The 20771-nt window shown below is 45.9% G+C and overlaps 1 protein-coding gene across 1 annotated transcript; it reads left to right on the forward strand.

Annotated features, from left to right (window-relative positions):
* The first annotated feature begins 17370 nt into the window (after positions 1 to 17370).
* LOC135575542 (olfactory receptor 14A16-like) lies at positions 17371 to 19343 on the forward strand. The gene has a single exon (XM_065031665.1). It carries the CDS (start codon positions 17766 to 17768, stop codon positions 18696 to 18698), a length of 933 nt encoding a protein of 310 aa, XP_064887737.1. The 5' UTR covers positions 17371 to 17765; the 3' UTR covers positions 18699 to 19343.
* The last annotated feature ends 1428 nt before the right edge of the window (positions 19344 to 20771 follow it).

The raw sequence follows: 20771 nt of genomic DNA on the forward strand, positions 1-20771 counted from the left end.
TTTACAGATACAACCAAATGAGGCTTGGGCTCTGAACCTGGAAAAAGGAAAAGGTGGTTAAGTTCTATGTAAAAAGTTCTGAAACTTGTTTATGAGGTTATATTGACAGAGGGAGCTAACATTTTCGGGGTTAACCAACCACATACTAAGGGCCTACTAACGAACTAACACTTGAAGCCACATAATGAGTATCTAGTTTAGAGCTGTATGTAACCAGTTGTGTTAAGAAAAACCTCATCTAATGCCGAGATCAGAAGTTTTACAGCACCAGCTGTAACCTTGAGGAGACAAGACAGCCAAGATTTACAGCAAAAGGGGGGCCAGTCTGGTTTCCTTCGACTTGGTAGCTTGGGAGACCCATAAAGACCATAGAGCCCATAAAGACCATAGAGATCTGTAGAGTCCCATGAAGACCCATAGAGACCACAGAAACAATAGAGTCCCATAGAGACCACAGAGACCCATAGAGACCATAGAGCCCCATAGAGACCATAGATACGCCTCCTCAAAGCCACCAAGTGACACTGCGCATGCGCAACAGCGGAGGGTCAAAGAGGAGACTATGGAAATGGTTCTCTGAGACTCATTTTAATAAGAAGCGGGAAAGGTTATGAATATGTACAGGCGTTCCTGGGGTCATTATGAATATGTAACACCTTACTGTATTTAAGCACACCTCTTATTGTTTAAAGGTGTGCGTGTTGGGCGGAGCGAATCCCCCGTGCACCCAGCGCTGTTTTGTTTATGCTCTAATGAACACGTATTTAAGGAATACAATTAAGGAATTGGATTAAACGTTGTTTATCCATAGAAAAAGCCTAAGTTATTTATTTCATTGCTTTACAACAAGTGATTGAATCTGCTATAGAAAAGTTCAACCACCTCCCGTATAGCAAAGGATAAAAGAAAGTATGGATTTTTGTTGCACCTAATCCATAACGCAAGTACCAATTAAAAATATATTAGCAGTGGGTTCCTTCAAATATTCCCTGTGAAGGCAGTTCCTGGCACGATTATATTAGCGTTCTTACTATTTTACAGGAGAAACACAGGGCATGGCTGATTTTGCCCACGTGCAGCGCAATGATCACACGAGTGCGGTGAACTGGGTAAAAGGCCCTAGAAAAAAAAAAATCAGGCTCTGTGTGCAGAGCCAAAACAGAAACCCTTTTCAAACTGTTTAATTTTTAAAAGCTACAAGGGGTATAAAGTAGAAAAAAGAGCAGTGAATGTGCATAATGACACAATTAGATGGTTTTTCAGTTCCATGATGTGCTCTTCTACTAACAGTTTCTGCTGGAGTGGATATCCTGGACACAAACAGGCAGGTTCGTGGTGTTGTGCCCATGGTGATTCATCCACTGTGGCCGTGGGTGTCAGGCCTTGATACAACAGACACAAAACCTTGGGAGGGAGGTGATCACAGTAAAACGCTTAAAGGTAATGAGCCAGCAGACTTGATTTAGTCTTTATTTAAAAATACATGGCTGCTGTCTTTTTTCCAGTTTAGCTAGGAAGGGCTCCAATATCTCTATTAATTCTAATTACAACATGTGACAAAAATTAAGGGGGGAAAGCTTTGTTTTTACAACGGTAAATACAGTCTAAATCGTAATTTGGGAAACAAATAAAGGGGTGTAGCAGATGAGGCACAGACTCTCTTTGAGATGCAGAGACACTTAATACAAACTCAGGTTTGCATTTGAAACATCGTGTACCTCTGTCCCTTATGTACCAATCCCGTATCAGTCCCTCTGTCCCTGATGGATCATGTCCCACACAGTCTTTGCTGCTTGTGTTACTCCACCAGTGCTTGTTCTCACGCTGTGACTCTTGCAGTTTCTCACAGGCCTGATGTCACAACCCTGCCACATCTCCCCTTCTTTGTTTAACAATTGCAGCCATAGCAGCGTGTAACTGCACAGCCACTGCACCATCAAAGCTTTCTTCAACCATTCATTGTGCACAAGGTAAGACACGTGGCACACAATCAATAAGTACCAGACTCCACATACAAACATTCTAAGCAGCAGGTTAAAGGGCTGTGTTTCGCAGTTTTTGTGGCACCCATAACTGTTACAGAATCGCTACTTAATATCCCCTGCATAGTATTTAACACAGAATAATGAGCTCCCAGTCAACTAAGAATTCTCATTCTCTGTTCTCCAAGTCAGGACCTATATTAATATATTACTGAGCTGTCGGTTTAAGACGGTGTAAAAACTCAGTGGGAGACTCCTCACGATCCTGTTTAATCTCAGAAGGTTTTGGCATATTTACAGCTTTAGGCACAGCGTGTCTAATCCCGTATAAAATGCACTGGCGATACCAATTCAGCCTGTCCCCCGATATAAGGATATTAGGATCCCACCCCGGACTGACCGAGGGACAATTTTGATCTCATGTTCTCTGTGTATTCTACACCAATATCTGTTCTTCAACAAACCTTTTACTGGTTTCCATTTCTTTCCCTGATTATCCTTTTTCAAAACAAATGGATCTGAAGGGGATAAAGACAATGCATATGTAACACTATGTATTGTGTAATACGCCTTATGTAATACACAATATATGATTTAAAATAGATATATTATTATATATTACATGTAGCGCATTACTATACTACACATCTCAAAGTATACCCACCTAAACCTGTGCAGCATATTAATATTATTTACAGTGGTCGCCATTAATTACAGTATTCAATCAGATTCTCCCTGGTTGACTCCCTGTTGAACAGCAAACGATCCTTTTCCAATGTCAGAAAATACAGCCTGGGGGGGATTTCTCCCAAATCCCTCCTGTCGATTGTCCACTACCTACTTCACAATCACATTAACAGACAATTGGTGAACCGTAAGTACTGGACTATAAAATCACCCAAGACACAAGCAACAACAACAACAAACCACTAAAGACACAAACAATTATACAATTGCAAAATCACTAAAGGTACCTTTACCAAATTACTGTTCCCTCGTTTTTCTATTTTCTTTATTGTTTTCTCATTTTTCTCTTTAATTTTTTCTTTCTTTCTTTTTTTAAGTTACCCAGTTTACCAAAATTAGCAGACGGGAATGCGCAGACCCAACGCGCTGGTGTCGCCCACGTCTCGCGCAGGCAGCGTGCCAACCAAACCAGACAATGAAAGCGCCTTATCTCATTGATGGAGTTTCACCCACGTCCCGAGCTGGTCCGAGGATCTGTGGTCCCTTCCAGGAATTCCCCGGTGCCGGCACAAGGTCCCAGAGATCCTGGGGTCCACGGCAGGTCAGGCAGATTTTCCCATCCTCGTCGCCAGAAAACGATACCGAAAAGTCGGCAAACAGACTCTTTAACACTGTTTTGAAAGTGTTAAAAAGCAGGCACTTTTATTACAGCGCACTGGGGGATCACTCCTCTAATCAAGCGTGCGTTCCGCTTTCCCCTGGTTTTACATATCGTGGAACTCCTCAAACAGCAAAACATGTCAACCAACGTTACAGACGTCTCGTGCTCTTTCACCAGCGCGAGCAGCAGCAACGAGAAATCTGGAATGAGCGTCTACAGAAACACGTACGTATTTACCCAATTCAGAACAATGCGTTACATCAGTTGGCCGTACTTCATTGGCAGTAATCCCTCCTGGATTAACACCCTCTGTGGATGGCATGGGTGCCAACTGCTGGCAATCAGGGCAGGACATAAAAACGCTCCTGGCCTGATCCACTGTAATTTGAAATTGTCATTTTAAAGCCTTTGCATTCTGGTGAAAGAATTCATGTGATAATTTAGCTTGCTCCAAGGCTTTAGGCACAGTAAGCGGCGCAGCTTGTGCATCGGCCCTCCTATTGCCTTCCGCAAGAGGTCCTGGAAGGGCAGTGCGACAGAGGGTGTGCGTTGCATAATAACCATGATGTCTATGATTTATTAGAAACCATAGCATTCTCTATTCAGCCATCAAAAGAGGATTATCCTCTTCCTTAAGAAAAGAAGCTTCCAGGTGATTAAGTATGCCAGCTGCATAATATGAGCCACTTACAACATTCAAAGGTTTGTTACAGAACACCTCAAAGCGATCCTAACAGCTGTCAGCTCAAGAACTTGTTTGACCCTTGGTCTCTTTTTCTACCTTGTGTTTGCAGCACTGGGTATCTGAGTTTAGCCACGTCATTACAACTTTACGTGAGCGACCAGAGGCATCAGTAAATACAGTCTTGTCACTTACTGGTCATTGCTGACAGCAGCATTTATTGCAAATTCTCCTTCATTGCAGGAAGAAATATACCTTCAGGTCTATCCCATACATAGCATATAAACATTCTCTGCCTTTAATTATTGGTTTTGCATACATTTCTTTTATTATCCAAACTGTTTTCATTGGTGTGTGAGCTAGAAAAACCCATACGGCCACAATCACCTTTCTCCCTCCTTGAGCTCTCCTGACCTGCGGTTCCACCACCGGTGTCTTCTTTCTTGATCCCTCTTGACTGGCAGGTGCGCTCCAACCCTCTTTATCCATCACTCTTCCTCACAGGTTCACCTCCTTCCTTGCTTTTCCTTTGCACGCTGCTCCACCTGAAGAGAAACACACGGAGGACTGAGCTACACCAGCCCAAGGGCACTACAGTCAGACAGGGGCTGAGTCCGGGGCTGACACCTCCCCACACCCCACAGCGCGCCCACCTTGCCTTGGCACCAGCCCCTCGCACAGCCCTCCCCTCAGCTCTGCCCTCCCTGCAGCACAGCTTCCGCACGTGCCCTGCTCAGGCTGGACCCCAATGTCACAGGTTAGAGATGTCACAGCTCAGTACAAATGCCCACGGCCCTCACCTGCTCTTTGGTACTTGCTGGACCCCAATGTCACAGGTTAGAGATGTCACAGCTCAGTACAAATGCCCATGGTCCTCACCTGCTCTTTGGTACTTGCTGGACCCCAATGTCACAGGTTAGAGATGTCACAGCTCACTACAAATGCCCACGGTCCTCACCTGCTCTTTGGTACTTGCCAGACCCCAGTTCCAGAGGTTAGAGATGTCACAGCTCAGTACAAATGCCCACGGTCCTCACCTGCTCTTTGGTACTTGCTGGACCCCAATGTCACAGGTTAGAGATGTCACAGCTCACTACAAATGCCCACGGTCCTCACCTGCTATTTGGTAATTGCCGGATCCCAGTTCCAGAGGTTAGAGATGTCATCAGGTTGGTGTTTTGGTGTAATACACTGAAAACCAGAGCAGAAATGGTGAAATATTCCCATAAGATGCATGATCCCTGCACCAAACCACCATGACTCAGCCTAAGTAGATCTCTAGCTTGTTTTTTTGTACTGCCAGCAGATTGTGGAAGTACAGTATAAAAACCATCCTTATGGAGAGATCGTCGTATTTTACGCTTAGTCTAAGTGTCTCAAGTAGCTGGGGTTTTTGCTTGGGCCTAATCCATAAGGTCTTATGGCTTTCCTCCTTGTCTGGAGACGAATGTCCTAGAAAGTATGAGCAAACAAATGTCCTGCAGCCTAGCCTTGCCTTGCCTGTCCTTGTCTGCCCTTGCCTTGCCTTATTTCCTTCTCGACCTGTTCTCTGTCCCATCCTCCCTCACTAACCCCTCGTCTGGCTGCATGGCTCTTCTTTCCTCTCTTCTTTCCTTTTCTCTCACTCTCCTGCTTCCTGCCTCTTTTCTTTCAGTTCCTCCATCTCACTCCTGCAGCCCAACACTACTTTTTAGTCTTCCTTCCCTTTCTCCTGCTCCCTTCTCTTTCTCCCTCTGTCCCATATCTTTCTTCCCGACTTGTCTCTTGGAGACTTTGGGCCACTTTGGCCCCAAGTCTGGGCATGGTTTGACTAGTTTTCAGGGGACTGGCTGGTGACAGGAGGGACAGCAGGCAGTGACAGGCCCGGGGCTGGCAGGCTCCCCCACCCCTAGGGGGAGTCACAGTCACAGATGTCACAGAGTCACAGATGTCACAGAGCTACAGTCACAGAGTCACAGACATCACAGACAAACAATCACAGATGTCATAGAGTCAAAGACAGTGTACAGAGTCACAGTTACAGAGTCGCAGTCACAAAGTCATAAATGTCACAGAGTCACAGTCACAAAGTCACAATAATAGAGGCACACTCACAAAGATTCACATGGTCACAGTCACAGGGTTACAAATAATGTCACAGAGTCATAGAGTTGCAATCAGAGTCACAAAGTCACAGACGTCACAGAATAACAGTCACATAGTCACAAAGTCACAGACAGAGAGTCCTGTCACAGAGTCATAGAGTATGAGAGTCAGAGTCACACAGTCACAGCGTAACAGAGTTACAGAGTAACAGATGTCACAGAGTCAGAGTCACAATCAGAGAATCACAGTCACAGATTCACAGTTACAGAGTCACACAGTCACAGTCTCAGAGTCACAGTCACAGTCACAATCAGAGAGTCACAGAGTCACAGACACAGACTCACATTCACAGAGTCAGAGAGTCACAGAGTCACAGTAACAGGGTCACAGTCAGAGGGTCAAAGAGTCACAGAGTCAAAGTCATAGAGTCGCAGTAGCAGTTACAGAGTCACAGAGTCAGAATCACATAGTCACATAGTCAAAGATGTCACAGAGCAACAGTTACAGTGACAAAGTCACAGAGTCATAGTCACATAGTCACAGAGTCAGTGTGTCACAGTCACAGAGCCACAGTAACAGGGTCACAGGGTCACAGATTCACAGTCACAGAGTCACAGACTCAGAGTCGTAATGTCAGAGTCACCGTCACAATCAGAGTGAAAGACTCACACATTCTCAGTGTCACTGTCACAGAGTCACAGATCCACAGAGTCAGATTCACAGGGTCACAGTCACAGGGTTACAACTAATGTCACAGAGTCAGTGTCATAGAGTTGCAATCAGAGTCACAGACTCAGACTCACACAGTCACAGTCTCAGAGTCACAGTCACAATAAGAGAGTCACAGAGTCACAGTTACACAGAGTCACAGAGTCAGAGTGATAGAGTCATAGTCACAGTTACAAAGTCACAGAGTGAGAGTCACATAGTCACAGAGTCACAGTCAGAGTCAAAGATGTCACAGAGTCACAGTCACAGTGACAAAGTCATAGAGTCATAGTCACAGTCACGGAGTCAGAGTGCAACAGTCACAGAGCCACAGTAACAGGATCACAGGGTCAGAGATTCAAAGTCACAGAGTCACAGACTCAGAGTCACAATCTCAGAGTCACCATCACAATCAGAGAGTCACAAAGTCACACAGTCACAGGGTCACAGTCCCAGTTAGAGGGTCACAAACAGAGCCACATAATCAGAGTAATAGAGTCATAGTCACAGTCACAGAGTCAGAGTCACTTCTTTGACTCTTCACTCTGTGACTCTTCACAGTCACAGAGTCGCAGACACAGACTCACAGTCACAGAGTCACAGTCAGATACAGACTCACAGTCACAGAGTCACAGATACAGCATCACAGAGTCACGTAATCATGGAGTCACAGTGATAGACTCACAGTCAGTCACAGAGTCAAAGAGTCACAGAGATACAGTCACAGAGTCACAGTCTCAGATTCACAGATTCACAGATGTCAGTGACAGAGTCACAAATGTCACACAGTCACAGACGCAGAGTCACAGTCAAAGAGTCACAAATATCACAGAGTCACAGTCAAAGTCACAGAGTCACGGTAACACAGTCACAGTCACAGAGTCACACAGTCAGAGTCACAGAGTCACACAGTCAGTCACAAAGTCACAATCACAGAGTGACAGACTCACAGGGTCACAGTCATAAAGTCACAGATGTCACAGAGTTAGAGTCATAGAGTCAGAGACATATTCACAGAGTCCCAGTAACAGATATAGAGCCACGGTAACAGGGTCACAGTGTCACAGACTCAGAGTCACAATCTCAGAGTTAACCATCACAATCAGAGTCACACAGTCACACAGTCACAGAGTCACTGTCACAAAGTCACAATCACAGAGTCACAGTCACAGGGTGACAGTCCCAGTAACAGGGTCACAAAAAGAGTCACATAATCAGAGTAATAGAGTTGTAGTCACAGTCACAGAGTCAAAGAGTCACAGAATCACAGTCACATAGTCACAGTGTCACAGACACGGACTCACAGTCACAGAGTCACCAAATCACGGTCACAGTCACAGAGTCACATAATCACAGAGTCACAGATGTCACATAGTCGCAGTCACAGAGATACAGAGTAAGTGTCACAGTCAGAGTCACAGTCAAAGAGTCACAGAGTTACAGTCACAGAGTCACAGTCATATATGTCAAAGAGTCACAGATGTAACCGAGTCAGAGTTACAGTTAGTCACAGTCACAGATTCGCAGTCACAATCTGAGAGTCACAGAGTCACAATCACAGAGACAGAGTCACAGAGTCACAGTCACAGGGTCACAGTCCCAGTTAGAGGGTCACAAACAGAGTCACAGAATCAGAGTAATAGAGTCGTAGTGACAGTCACAGAGTCAAAGACTCACAGAATCACATTCACATCATCGCAGAGTTGCAGACAGACTCACAGTCACAGAGTCTCAGAGTCACAGTGTCACATCGTCACAGAGTCACAGTCACAGTTAGAGACTCACAGAGTCACAGCTGTATCAGAGTCACAGTTACAGAGTCACAGAGTCACAAATTCATGCAGTCACTGTGACAGACTCACAGTCAGTCACAGGGTCACAGAGTCACAGAGACACAGTCACAGAGTCACAGAGTCACAGATTCAGATTCACATCTGTTCACACCTGATGTTTTGGAAACTTTTCAGAGGCCTCCCTGGTGACAGGAGGGACAGCAGGCAGTGACAGGCCTGAGGCTGAAAGGCTCTCCCTCCCCTAGGGGGTGCTCGGCTGCCACACCCAACCAACATAGAACCTTTGTCAAAAGGAGCCCATGAGCGGAACATCAAAAGCAGTATGTAAAAACATAATCTCACCCTTTTTCCTACACACCATGCTCAATTTAAACCTCCCTCTCCCAAATTCCTTGTTCCCTCCTGAACTCCTGGTTCCCTTGGGGCACTCCTGGGTCACTACCAAACTCCTGGATTATTCTGATGAATTAAATATTTCATAGTTGTTGACCTGCGTTACATCACCATTGAAAAAAATAATGTGTATATGAAAGAACCGTTAAATAAAAAGTTGAACATAGTTGGCTGATTTGGGGATGAAAGCGTATAAATGCATATAAAAACAAAACCAGGAGTGGTTGATCTGAATGATTGGTGCTTGAAGGTCCAAATAATTTCCATCTTTCTCAATTAAATGGACACTGGAGATCTTCTCCATCAAATTATCTAGAGCTTAAAAATACTGTATAATACAGATTTTTCTACACATAGCTCAGAAGAAAATGGGATTAGTTACAGAGGTACAAACAGAGCCGAAAGTTTTGAGTTCCAAACACGTAATATTTAATATTCCACTTTAATATTATCCTATGAAGAATTGTTTCTCTTGGGGTAAAATGCAGAGGTTGTCCAGCAATATTGCAAAGCAACCCAGGATTTCGGAAGGGACCCAGGAGTGCCTCAAGGGACCCAGGAGTTTGGGGGGACCCAGAAGTTCAGGAGGGCCCCAGGAGTGCGGCAAGGGACCCAGGAGTTCAGGAGAGATCCAGGAGTTCGGGAGGGACCCAGGAGTGCCCCAGGGACTCAGGAGTTCAGGGCGGGACCCAGTCTCTATGAGTCACTTATGGGGCACTATGGGGCACTTATGGGGCAAGAAGGGGGAACTTGTGGGTCGCTAGGGGGCACTTGGGGGTCACTAAAAGGCACTTATGGGTCGATAAGAGTCACTTATGGGGCTCCATGTGTCACTTGTGGAGCTCTATGGGTCACTTATGGGGCTCTATGAGCCACTTCCGGGGCACTTGGGGGTGGCTAAGAGTCACTTACAGGGCACTATGAGTAACGTATGGGGCTCTGTGGGGGTTCAGGGTTTGGGGTCCCTCCCGAACTCCTGGGTCCCTCCCTGAACTACCTTGGGAGTGCCCCAATGGACCCAGATGTTCAGGGAGGGACAACCTGGAATTCTTAATGTAATGTTTTCTTTTTTCCTAGGTAATAGACAATAAATATGGCTGTAGATCATGCTCTGTGATCCTTCATGCCTGTTTATCTACTTCAGTATTACTGGAAATTGTTTTGTTTTGAACTCTTTTTAATGACATTTTGCAGTTTTTAGGATTCCGTACAAAACCGAGATGTTTCTGTTGACCCCACCTGTTGGATATTTGTGTGTTTTTGTTACACAAGTCTTTTGTTGAATATTCATGCAGCCCTTATGCTTGGCAAAAGGAGAAGATTAAAAGCTTTTGCTAGTTGAAATCATCACTGAAATGTCATTTCAAGTGTGGGTCTTCAGATGAGAGATGTCTGCCTTTCTGTTTGTAACAGGACAAAACTTTTGAGCCTGTTCCCAGGAGTAAAAAGAGCACAGGAATTCCCAGAAATTTCCTGATGGAGCTGAAAGATCCCAGTACAAGGGGTGCGATGCTGACAAACACCGGAAAGTACGCAATACCAATTATTAACACGTAAGTACAGAATTAATTGGACTGACCCAAAAGGCAACGGGAGAAACCACATGTGAGTGTGTTAGCGGCAATGCCAGCAAGTTGCGCAGCACCTGTAGTTATGGGGGAAGAAGCGTTGTCGCTGTCTCATAACCTGAAAATTCCATCTATTATCTCCCTTTGATGAAACCCAAAGCTTGGAGAAGCTTTCCTTTGCCCATCTTCAACTTTTTGATTTTCCATCTCCCACTCCAGGGAGAGGGAAGAAGGAAAAAACCTCCATTTTTATCACTGGAACCGCCCTCCTCCTCCTCAAACCACAACCCTGTTCGCGAGGAGTTGTTATGTCTCATTTGTAAAAACATAACAACTGATGCCATCATTATTCCCTGCTGTGGAAACAGTTATTGCGATGAATGTGTTTGCTAATGCCAGCATCACACCTGCTCTTCTGAAGGTAGAAATATAAGAAGGAAATATCATTTAAACTATCAGAAAAGAATTTCAAGAAATAAATATAATTTAATCCACATTCTTCTCCCTGAGAGGGTTGGTTCAGGCCTCCAGAACTCAAACCTACCTACTCATGGTTTTTGAGATGTGTTTTATTCATTAACCTTGAGGTTGGTGACTTCTCACTGGATGAGAAGGTGGAAAAAAGACTGGTCAAAACATCCAGACACAGCCTCATCTAATGAGACTAATTAGAACACCAGGACACAGTCCAGTCTACATCTTCAAATGTTGTAAGAACAAAATATCAAAACTCTATAGCTATTTGTTGCGTATGAGAAATTTTTTACACTATTGAACATTTAGAGTTTCATGCTCTTCATTCCAGACTATATTTACCCATCAATCATCTAAGTGTTCTTATAATTGATTAGAACCTACAAAACGTCCTTAGTTTGGCTAAAAACACTTGGAATTTCCTGTTCAAACACATTATCTGTTGTTCCAGAAGGTCACAACTCTAAATTTAGAGGCAATTTGTCCAATTCGGGTCACAGTTTTGTTTAGCGTGATCGCTTCACATTCAAATTCAGCGTTAACACTGAAGGACTTTAAGTACCAAAGTACTAAATAAAGGATTAAATACCAATCCTTAACATCCATGTTTAATGTGACATGTTCCTATCTCTGTATGTTGATTTATTTTAGGTTTGATGGCATTTGCAGGAACGCACAAGTAATTTGACTCCTCAGAGGCTTTTGTGTGGAGATCTGCTGAAGTTTCTGGAATATATTCTGTAACGTTACCTTTCCATAAATGGTTTTTCTGCCTCTAGGCTGTGAACAACTTCAGAAATGGAACTGGCTACACAAAAAAGGTCTGTAAGCAGCTTTGGGAGCAGCTGCCACCACTCGTGACACCTTCTGCCGCTCTGGTGACAAACGCAGGACTTTCCAGATCTTCCTCTCTGCCCATCAGCAGTTTGTCAGAAGAGAAGTTAAGTTTGATTTCTATATACACCATGATTTTTGGATTTCAGTAGGGCTTATTTTCCATGCATTTGCACTGATTCCCCAGGACTATCAGGTTCCTGCTCCAAGACAAGCGTCTTGGAGGTAACTGATCATCTAAGGTTCATTTCAAAACATACTATATCCTGCTTTGGAACTTGCGCCAAAATGGAAAGTAGTTGTTCTGTATCCAGGAATTTTGAGATAACTGTAAAACAAAAGTAAACAGATCAGAAATTGAATGGAAATTGAACGGAAATTGAACTTTTGCTAATCTTTTTCTTTCATTCTACCATCTTCACAAATTATTTACCAGGGAAAAAAAAAACAGGTTAAAAATTGCTGCTATCTAAATTATGGTGTCATAACTATACAGACTATACCGAAGCATGTAGTGATTATTTTGCAGGTAGACATATATCAATTCAGCAATATTCTTTTAGTTTGATTGAATCATACATCTCTTGTGATAAAGATTAAGATTACATGATCCAGCTTCCCGTGGACTGACTCGTACTCTGTTATTGTATTTTGTTTAGTTTGTCTGGACCACTATGAAGCAACAGGAAAAAATATCCATACACAACAAGTATAACACCAGTGATGCCTTTATTTGTTTTTAATGTATACATTATGTATACTCTAATACTTCCAACTAGTCATAGAGGTAGAGACAAACTCCAATTCTTTGAAAAAGGTATTGGCTGACTTCTACCCATTTAATCTCAGAAATTCACTTTTCTTAGCAAAATACTTGAGAAAAATATCACTATTATAATAAAGATTACTTCCACTATGTGTCACCTGACAAATCATTAAATTCAAACCTATTATGTCACATTGCATACATTCACAAATTAGAAAAAAAAAAAGTCTTAAAATAAATTGAATAGGATGCATTAAAAATAAACTACTACCTAGTTAAAGACCAAAAAAGAGCTCCCCGTCCTGGAGTAATTCCTGAACACAGTCCAGTCTCATGTTAATGTTTTCAGCATCAATTAGTGGCTCCAGGATACTGGATCTAAGTCTTTGACTTCTACCTGGAGTTTTAATGTAATTCAGGACACCAAAAAGCATGTGACCATTCCTTTGGGAAAAAAAAAAAAATAGTTGTGAAGAATATACTCAGAAACCCAAAGATGGTAAACGTCGAATGAGGTTTCCAGGTAAGAGTAAAATACAGCCGCGATTATGCGAGGATTAATTTTACACGTGCTCATATTGAGCACGGAAAGTACATGTCCAGATGTGCGCATAAAGTAAATACACTCGCAATCCTGTGAGGAGAAGTTTTACTCACACCTGTGGCAGCAAGGCAAGCGGAGCCTCTGTCCTGGGGGGGCACTCGGCAGCAGCACCTCGCTCATGCTCCGAGAGACCCGCGACAATGGGCGGAGTCTTGATGAGAGTCCCGTTTTTTATTGGCTGATCAGATCTGACTGTGGGCATTCCAGAAACTTCTCTGCACCCCCACCCTGGCTGTGGGTGCCCCTGAAGCCTCCAAACATCCCCCACACTGGCCACGGGCGCCCAGCGACTCCCTGGCACCTCGGCACTGCCTTCTCTTAGTGGCCCTGGCCAGGGTGCTCTGAGGCCAAACAAAAGAAGCTGTAGCAGAGAGAGAGGGAGATGTGTCTACTCCTTCCACACCGAAGGATGGAGGGGTAGAGGGGGGGGGTTGCATCCTGCCACATATGCTAATATTAAAAGATAATTAAATTAAATTAATACAAATATTATCAGGAGAGGGGTTAAGATTGTGGAGATCTTTAGAAACCTCATTAAACTAGAAACATATTATCTTTCAATCAGACATTATTGAAAATAGGCATCAATATGATTTGGTATGAAATATATAATATCATTAGCTTTGAGATTGAGAAAAAAATTTTAAAAAGGAAAACTTAGACACACAATTTACATTTCAGAAGTCAAATTTTCCTTTTCAGCACCATTTCATTTATTTTAATGAAATTCACTTAAGAATGGTTGGATTGTAGGTTATATTTTAATGTTCACTTTCCTTCCTGTGATGCAAGGCCAAAAGAAGCTCAACACTATAATAACCCAATTTTTTGCAGAAATAAAAAATGTTGTGTACTTGAACTACTCAGATTATCCACAAGTAACTGAATTGAAGAACTGAAGATATAGAGATGAATAGAAAAATTATGAGAAAAAAGATTTCTAGGAAATAACTCTGAAACTTTCAGTCATGAGAACAGAGACACCGAATATTAATTCGCAACATATTTTGGAAAGAATGAAAAAAAACAAAAGAGACTTACTGGAGGGTGGATTCTGTTTGTGACCACCCGTAAAGGTTGTGGACATTGTAGTGACGGACAGGGGAACCGTCAGGGAGGAATTAGGACCCGGGTAGCTATAGGCTGGTCAGCCTCACCTCCATCCCTAGGAAACTGATGGAACGACTGATCCTTGGTGCCACCTCAAGGCATATCAGGGATAAGAGTGTCATTAGGGGCAGTCAACATGGCTTCACCAAGGGGAAGACACACTTGACCAATCTCATAGCCTTTTATGAAGATATAGGGAGGTGGATAGATGATGGCGGGTCAGTGGATGTGGTCTACCTTGACTTCAGTAAAGCATTTGACACAGTCTCCCACAGCATCCTCGCTGCTAAACTGAAGGAGTGCGGTCTGGATGATCGGGTAGTGAGGTGAACAGCGAACTGGCTGAAGGGAAGAAGCCAGAGAGTCGTGGTCAATGGGGCAGAGTCCAGTTGAGGCCAGTATCCAGTGCAGTGCCTCAGGGGTCGGTGCTGGGGCCAGTACTGTTCAATATATTCATCAATGACTTGGATGAGGGACTAGAGTGACTGTCAGCAAGTTTGCTGGTGACACCAAGCTGGGAGGAGTGGCTGACACTGGAAGCTGTGCTGCCATCAGAGACCTGGACAGGCTGGAGAGATGGGCAGGGAAAAATGTAATGAAATAGAACAAGGGCAAGTGTAGAGTCCTACATCTGGGCAAGAAGAACCCCAGGTTCCAGTTTCAAGTTGGGGAAGGACCTGTTGGAGAGCAGTGTAGGGGAAAGGGACCTGGGGGTCCTGGGGACAGCAGGGTGACCATGAGCCAGCACTGGGCCCTTGTGGCCAGGAAGCCAATGGTACCTGAGGTGGGTTAGAAGGGGGTGGTCAGTAGGTCAGAGAGGTTCTCCTGCCCCTCTGCTCTGCCATGGGGAGACCACACCTGGAATATTCTCATACCAATTTATTTTTTACTAGCAAGAATACAATGCTGGCAAGAAGTATCTCTGCAGAGCAGACACAACTAACATTACTGATTACTTGAGGCTGTCTCAAAGGATGTGCCCCTGGAGCCTGAGGGACACCTGGAGGAGCCCAGAGGGGACAGAGAAAGGGACATCATGTGCTGCTCCTGTGCTGCTGAGCTGGGCTGGGCTCCTGGGACACAGGGAGCTCATGGCAGCGGCAGCGCTGCAGAGAGACAGCTCTGCCCAGGAGCAGCTCCTCTGCACACGCAGCAGGGCTGAGGGCTCTGCCTGCAGCACCGAGGGCACAGGAGCCAGGCACAGAGAGGGAAACACAGTCTGGGGTGGAGGATGCTGAGAGATCACTGGAAATGAAATCCTCTCAGATATGAAGCCTGTGGCTGCAGGGCATTGCATCTGCAAATCATGGTAGGATCTCAGAAAGCTGTCACATTGCAGAGCCTGCGAGAGATGTAAGTACAGGTCTCAGAGATTCTCTGATCAGAGGGGAGGATGTGCTGCAGAGCAGGGATTGCCTTCTGCACTGTCAGAGTGACAAGACGTGAATGCTGTGTTCTCCCCAGGGTGGCTGTGGGGTGTAAATGTAAATGTGCAGGCAGGGGTGCCCAGGGCTGTCCTGCAGAGCAGGGTCCCTGCACCCCAGGGCTGTGCCGGGCAGGGACTCTGCCGCCTGACAGGGTCAGCGCTCAGCCTGCCCGGGAGATCCCAACAACACTGAGGGGAGAAACTGTGGGGGGACGAGCGACCCCCGGCAGGGCAGGGTCCTTCTGCTGCTGGGTTCTCCGTGGGTCGGGGCTGCTCACAGCTCCAGCTCATTCCAGAATATTGACAAGAGGAGGTTTCAAGGAGAAGAACACAAAGAGTACTACAAAGATAAGGAACCTCCCTGAGTCTGAGTTTTCAGTCTCCTCCTCTGGGGAATGGGTGGTGATTAAGGCAGTTCTTAATTTTAAACAAATACTTGAGACACATGAACTGCAGTAGGTCTTCAAGACAATCCTGGCATGCCTTGCCTCTCCTCTGCCTATGCAGAACCAGCATCACCTTTGCTGGACACCTTACACTTAATCTGTAATCTGTTTTCCAGCCTGCAAACAGGAAGATGCCCCCAGGCAGTGCCCTGTGAACAGGCAGGATATGTAGGGCCAGGGGGAGGGCACAGAGGGTGGGATGGTCTGTGAGCACTGACAGGGAAGAGACATGGACAGGGAAACACCGTCCAGGGGAGAATCTCCAGGCAGCAGGGAAATGATCAGAAATGAGAGGAAACCAAACCCGGAATGGTTATGGGAAGGAGAAGAGAGAAAAGTCCCTGTGACCCTCTGCAGTGCAGATCCCTCCTGTGAGCAGCCCCCTGGCCTCCTGTCCCACCCAGCAAAGCCTCTGCCCTCAGGGCCGGGGGCTCCAAGGCATGAAGCAGCTCCTGTGCAGCCAGAGCTCCAGTTCCTCTGCAGAGCACAGGGGCTGAGAGCAGCTGCCCGGCAGTGTTGGTGTCTGGGAGGTGGCTGCACAGCTGGGGAAGGGTGACGCTGTCTGAGTGCCCGGCTGCCTCTGCCCTGGCCTCTCTCACACCCACCCTCACCGCATTTTCCTTCTTGCTCCCCTGCTCTGGGTCACTGCTGTTGGGATCTTGTTCTTGCTGTCAGGCTCTCTGGGGATGGCAGTTTCAGCTGCAGAGTCACAGCCTGATCTTGTGGGTCCTTTCCTGCAGGTGTGTCCATGGGCACACGTGTCCCAGCTTTGCTCTGACCTGTGGGCTGTGGGCAATGCAGTCTGTGGGGCTGGGGAATGAGCTGTGTGTGTCCTGGGCTAAACGTTGGGTGCTGAGACCCTAGGAAAGGGTGAGACCTGTCTTGGTCTGAGGTGGATCCCTCTGCTCTCAGCAGTGCCTGGTGGCTTTTCAGGGTAACATGGGAGTGTGATCAGCCTCCATCTCAGAAAGGTGCCAGCCCAGGGCAGCTGGAGCAAGACAGAGGGACAGACCAGCTGTCCTCACTCTGCACTGACCCACAGGCATCCTCTGGTCTCGCAGGACTCGCTCTGTTCCCCCTGAGTGCAGCAGAAATGCTGATGGTTTCTGACATCCAAGAACATTCCCCAGGGTGGGAGGGGAGAAGGAGCTGTAAAAAACCCCAAACCTATCAAACTGCCTTCTGCCATCTCATTTCCTTTTCCCTGGGAGTGCAGATGCTGACAGGTGTTTCTGGACCAGGAGCAGCTTCATGTGACAAAGCTGAACCCCAGGACTGTCCCCTGCCCCCCATTCCCATGCCCCCTGCTGCAGAGCAGGGCTGACTCCTCAGCATCAGTGGGCACAGGCCCTGCTCCTCACTGCACCTCCAGCCAGCACCACACAGGGCTCAGACACCGAGCTGAGGGAAGGTCTGGAAAAGGACAAGGGGTGTGGAACAGTGGGTGGGTGTATGAGAAATTATTTCGACTCTGCTCAGAGAAGCCTCCCCTAACGTCTCACTGTCTTTTCCTTCTGTAACAGTGCCCTATGCTTGGAGGTAGCAAATGTCCAACAGCAGCTCCATCACCCAGTTCCTCCTCCTGCCGTTCACAGACACACGGGAGCTGCAGCTCTTGCACTTCTGGCTCTTCCTGGGCATCTACCTGGCTGCCCTCCTGGGCAACGGCCTCATCATCACCACCATAGCCTGGGACCAGCACCTCCACACCCCCATGTACTTCTTCCTGCTCAACCTCGCCCTCCTCGACCTGGGCTACATCTCAACCACTGTCCCCAAGTCCATGGGCAATTCCTTCTGGAACACACGGGCCATCTCCTACACAGGATGTGCTGCCCAAGTGTTTCTGGTTGTCTTTTTAGCTTCAGCAGAGTATTGGCTCCTCACCATCATGTCCTATGACCACTACGTTGCCATCTGCAAACCCCTGCACTACGGGACCCTCCTGGGCAGCAGAGCTTGTGTCCACATGGCAGCAGCTGCCTGGGCCACTGGGTTTCTCTATTCTCTGCTGCACACGGCCAATACATTTTCACTGCCCCTGTGCAAGGGCAATGCCCTGGACCAGTTCTTCTGTGAAATCCCCCAGATCCTCAAGCTCTCCTGCTCAGACACCTACCTCAGGGAACTTGGGCTTATTGTGGTTAGTGTCTGCATAATTTCTATGTGTTTTGTGTTCATTGTGGTGTCCTATGTGCAGATCTTCAGGGCCGTGCTGAGGATCCCCTCTGAGCAGGGTCGGCACAAAGCCTTTTCCACCTGCCTCCCTCACCTGGCCGTGGTCTCTCTGTTTGTAAGCACTGTCATATTATCTCACTTGAAGCCCCCTACCATCTCCTCCCCATCCCTGGACCTGGTGGTGTCAGTTCTGTACTCAGTGGTGCCTCCAGCAGTGAACCCCCTCATCTACAGCATGAGGAACCAGGAGATCAAGGATTCAGTGTGGCAGCTGATGACTGGCTGCTTTCCAAAGCAATAACCTGCTCATATCTTCTGCATAGCATATGTAATGTAAATCATTTTCTCACTGAGTGGTTGTGCCCATGTCCACTGGACACCCTAGAGAACCTGCTGCAGGTCAATCGTCATGGACTGGCCTCTCACAACCACCATTTCCAGCACTGGCTTCTCACTTCAGCTTGAAGAGGTTCTTTGTCCCTCCCTGGCAGCACAACTAATGAGTAGGTCAGATGTCCATGTTTACATTGTACAGATAAGATGTAAACAAATGCACAAAGTGCTTCTGAGGTGATGAACCCCAGTGAGCAGAAACACCATCAGCTATTCCTTGGGTTTCCATGAAGTTCAGTGGGACAGACAGTGTCTTGATGTGATTTCATGTTGAGAGTAACATCCTTTGGGAAACCACCTGAATGTAGCACTGGGATGTGCTTCCTGGAACAGAAGATCCCGTGTCCATTCTTTATGCCATGAGGCATCTCATGTAAGTGCAGAGAAGGGTGACAAATGGCAGGGCTGAGGTGCCTCCCAGCCTCCTGGAGTGGCAGCAGGAGGTCAGAGAGACACAGTGACTCCTGCACGTGTGTGTACAAGGGAAACACTCTGTCTCTCCACATCCGTGGGTGCATAAGGAGTCCATGGTGAGGTTACTTCTCTCTGGTCAGGCTAAAGACCACAAGAAGTCTGACGGATTGGGGTCCCTGCCTGCAGAGCAGTTTCTGAGATAGTTGAGCTTTCCATGGTAGTGGGAAGAGGCTGGAGAGAGGAAAAAAAAAATGACTGAAAAGGACAACTTGGAGGTGCATTCTGGATATCAGGAGGAAGAAACGTCAGTGGAAGGGCAATGCTGCGGTGCAGGAGGTCACCCAGAGGCAGTCGGGATCAGCCCATGGCTTTGTGTTTCAACAAACAGCCAGTGAGGGTGCAGTGAATGAGGCACGGACTCTCGGGAAGGTGCAATGAGAGACATTTATTACAAACTCAGGCTTGCATTTATACTTGCTACGATTCTTGCTCAAGCATTTGCTGATTTGCCAAGTGAGTTTTTACATAAGCGATCTATTTTGTGTTCCCACCAAAATTACTGTCATAAAACCAGTTTTTGTCTATCATAAGCTATCCCTCCGACCTTGATGTATCAATCCTGTATCAGTCCCTCTGTCCTTGATGTATCATGCAGCATAGGGTACTTGCTGCTTGTATTTTTCCACTAGCGCTCATTCTCTGTCGACTCTTGCAGTTTCTCACAGGTCCAATCTTAGAACACTGCCACATCTCCCCTTTGTGTTTAATAAGTGCATAGCCATAGCAGTATGTAATTGCATAGCTATTACCTGATTAAACCTTTTTTCAATCATTTGTTGTAACTAGATGTTTAAAAACCCAGTTGGAGATTCCTTACAATCCTGTTTAATCTCAAAAAGTTTTGGCTTATTTATAGCATTAGGTACAGTGTGTCTAATCCCGTATAAAATCCGCTGTCAATAACAATTCAGCCTGTCAGTAGGTTTAAGAATGTTATGATCCCACCCTGGATCGACCAAGGGACAATTTTGATCTAAGTTCCCTGTATATTCCCTGCCAATATCTGCCCTATACAACAGTGTTTCAATCTCTTTCCCTGATTATCCTGTTCAAGGGTCAAAACAAACGGATCTGAAGGGGATAAATATAATGCCTATGTATCCTTATTTATTGTGTAATGTGCATTATGCAATAGGCAATATATGATTTAAAATATACTTCTTATGATATATTACATGTAATGCATTACTATACTACACATCACAAAGTATACCCATCTAGATCTGTGCAACATATTCGTATTATTGACAGTGGCCTCCATTAATTACAAAATCCAGTCAGATTCTCCCCGTTTGCTGTTCCCCAGGGAGTCAAACAATCTCTTTCCAACGTCACAAAATACAACCTGGGGCGGGGAGGGAATTCCTTCTGAATCCCTCCTGTCGATTATCCACTACCTATTTCACAATCACAATAACAGACAATTGGTTAACCATAAGTACTGGACTGGAAAATCACCGAAGACACAAGTAACAACAGCAACAAATCACTAAAGACGCAAACAACA

Source organism: Columba livia, chromosome 16, assembly GCF_036013475.1.
Source record: "Columba livia isolate bColLiv1 breed racing homer chromosome 16, bColLiv1.pat.W.v2, whole genome shotgun sequence".
Classification (NCBI taxonomy): Eukaryota; Metazoa; Chordata; class Aves; order Columbiformes; family Columbidae; genus Columba; species Columba livia.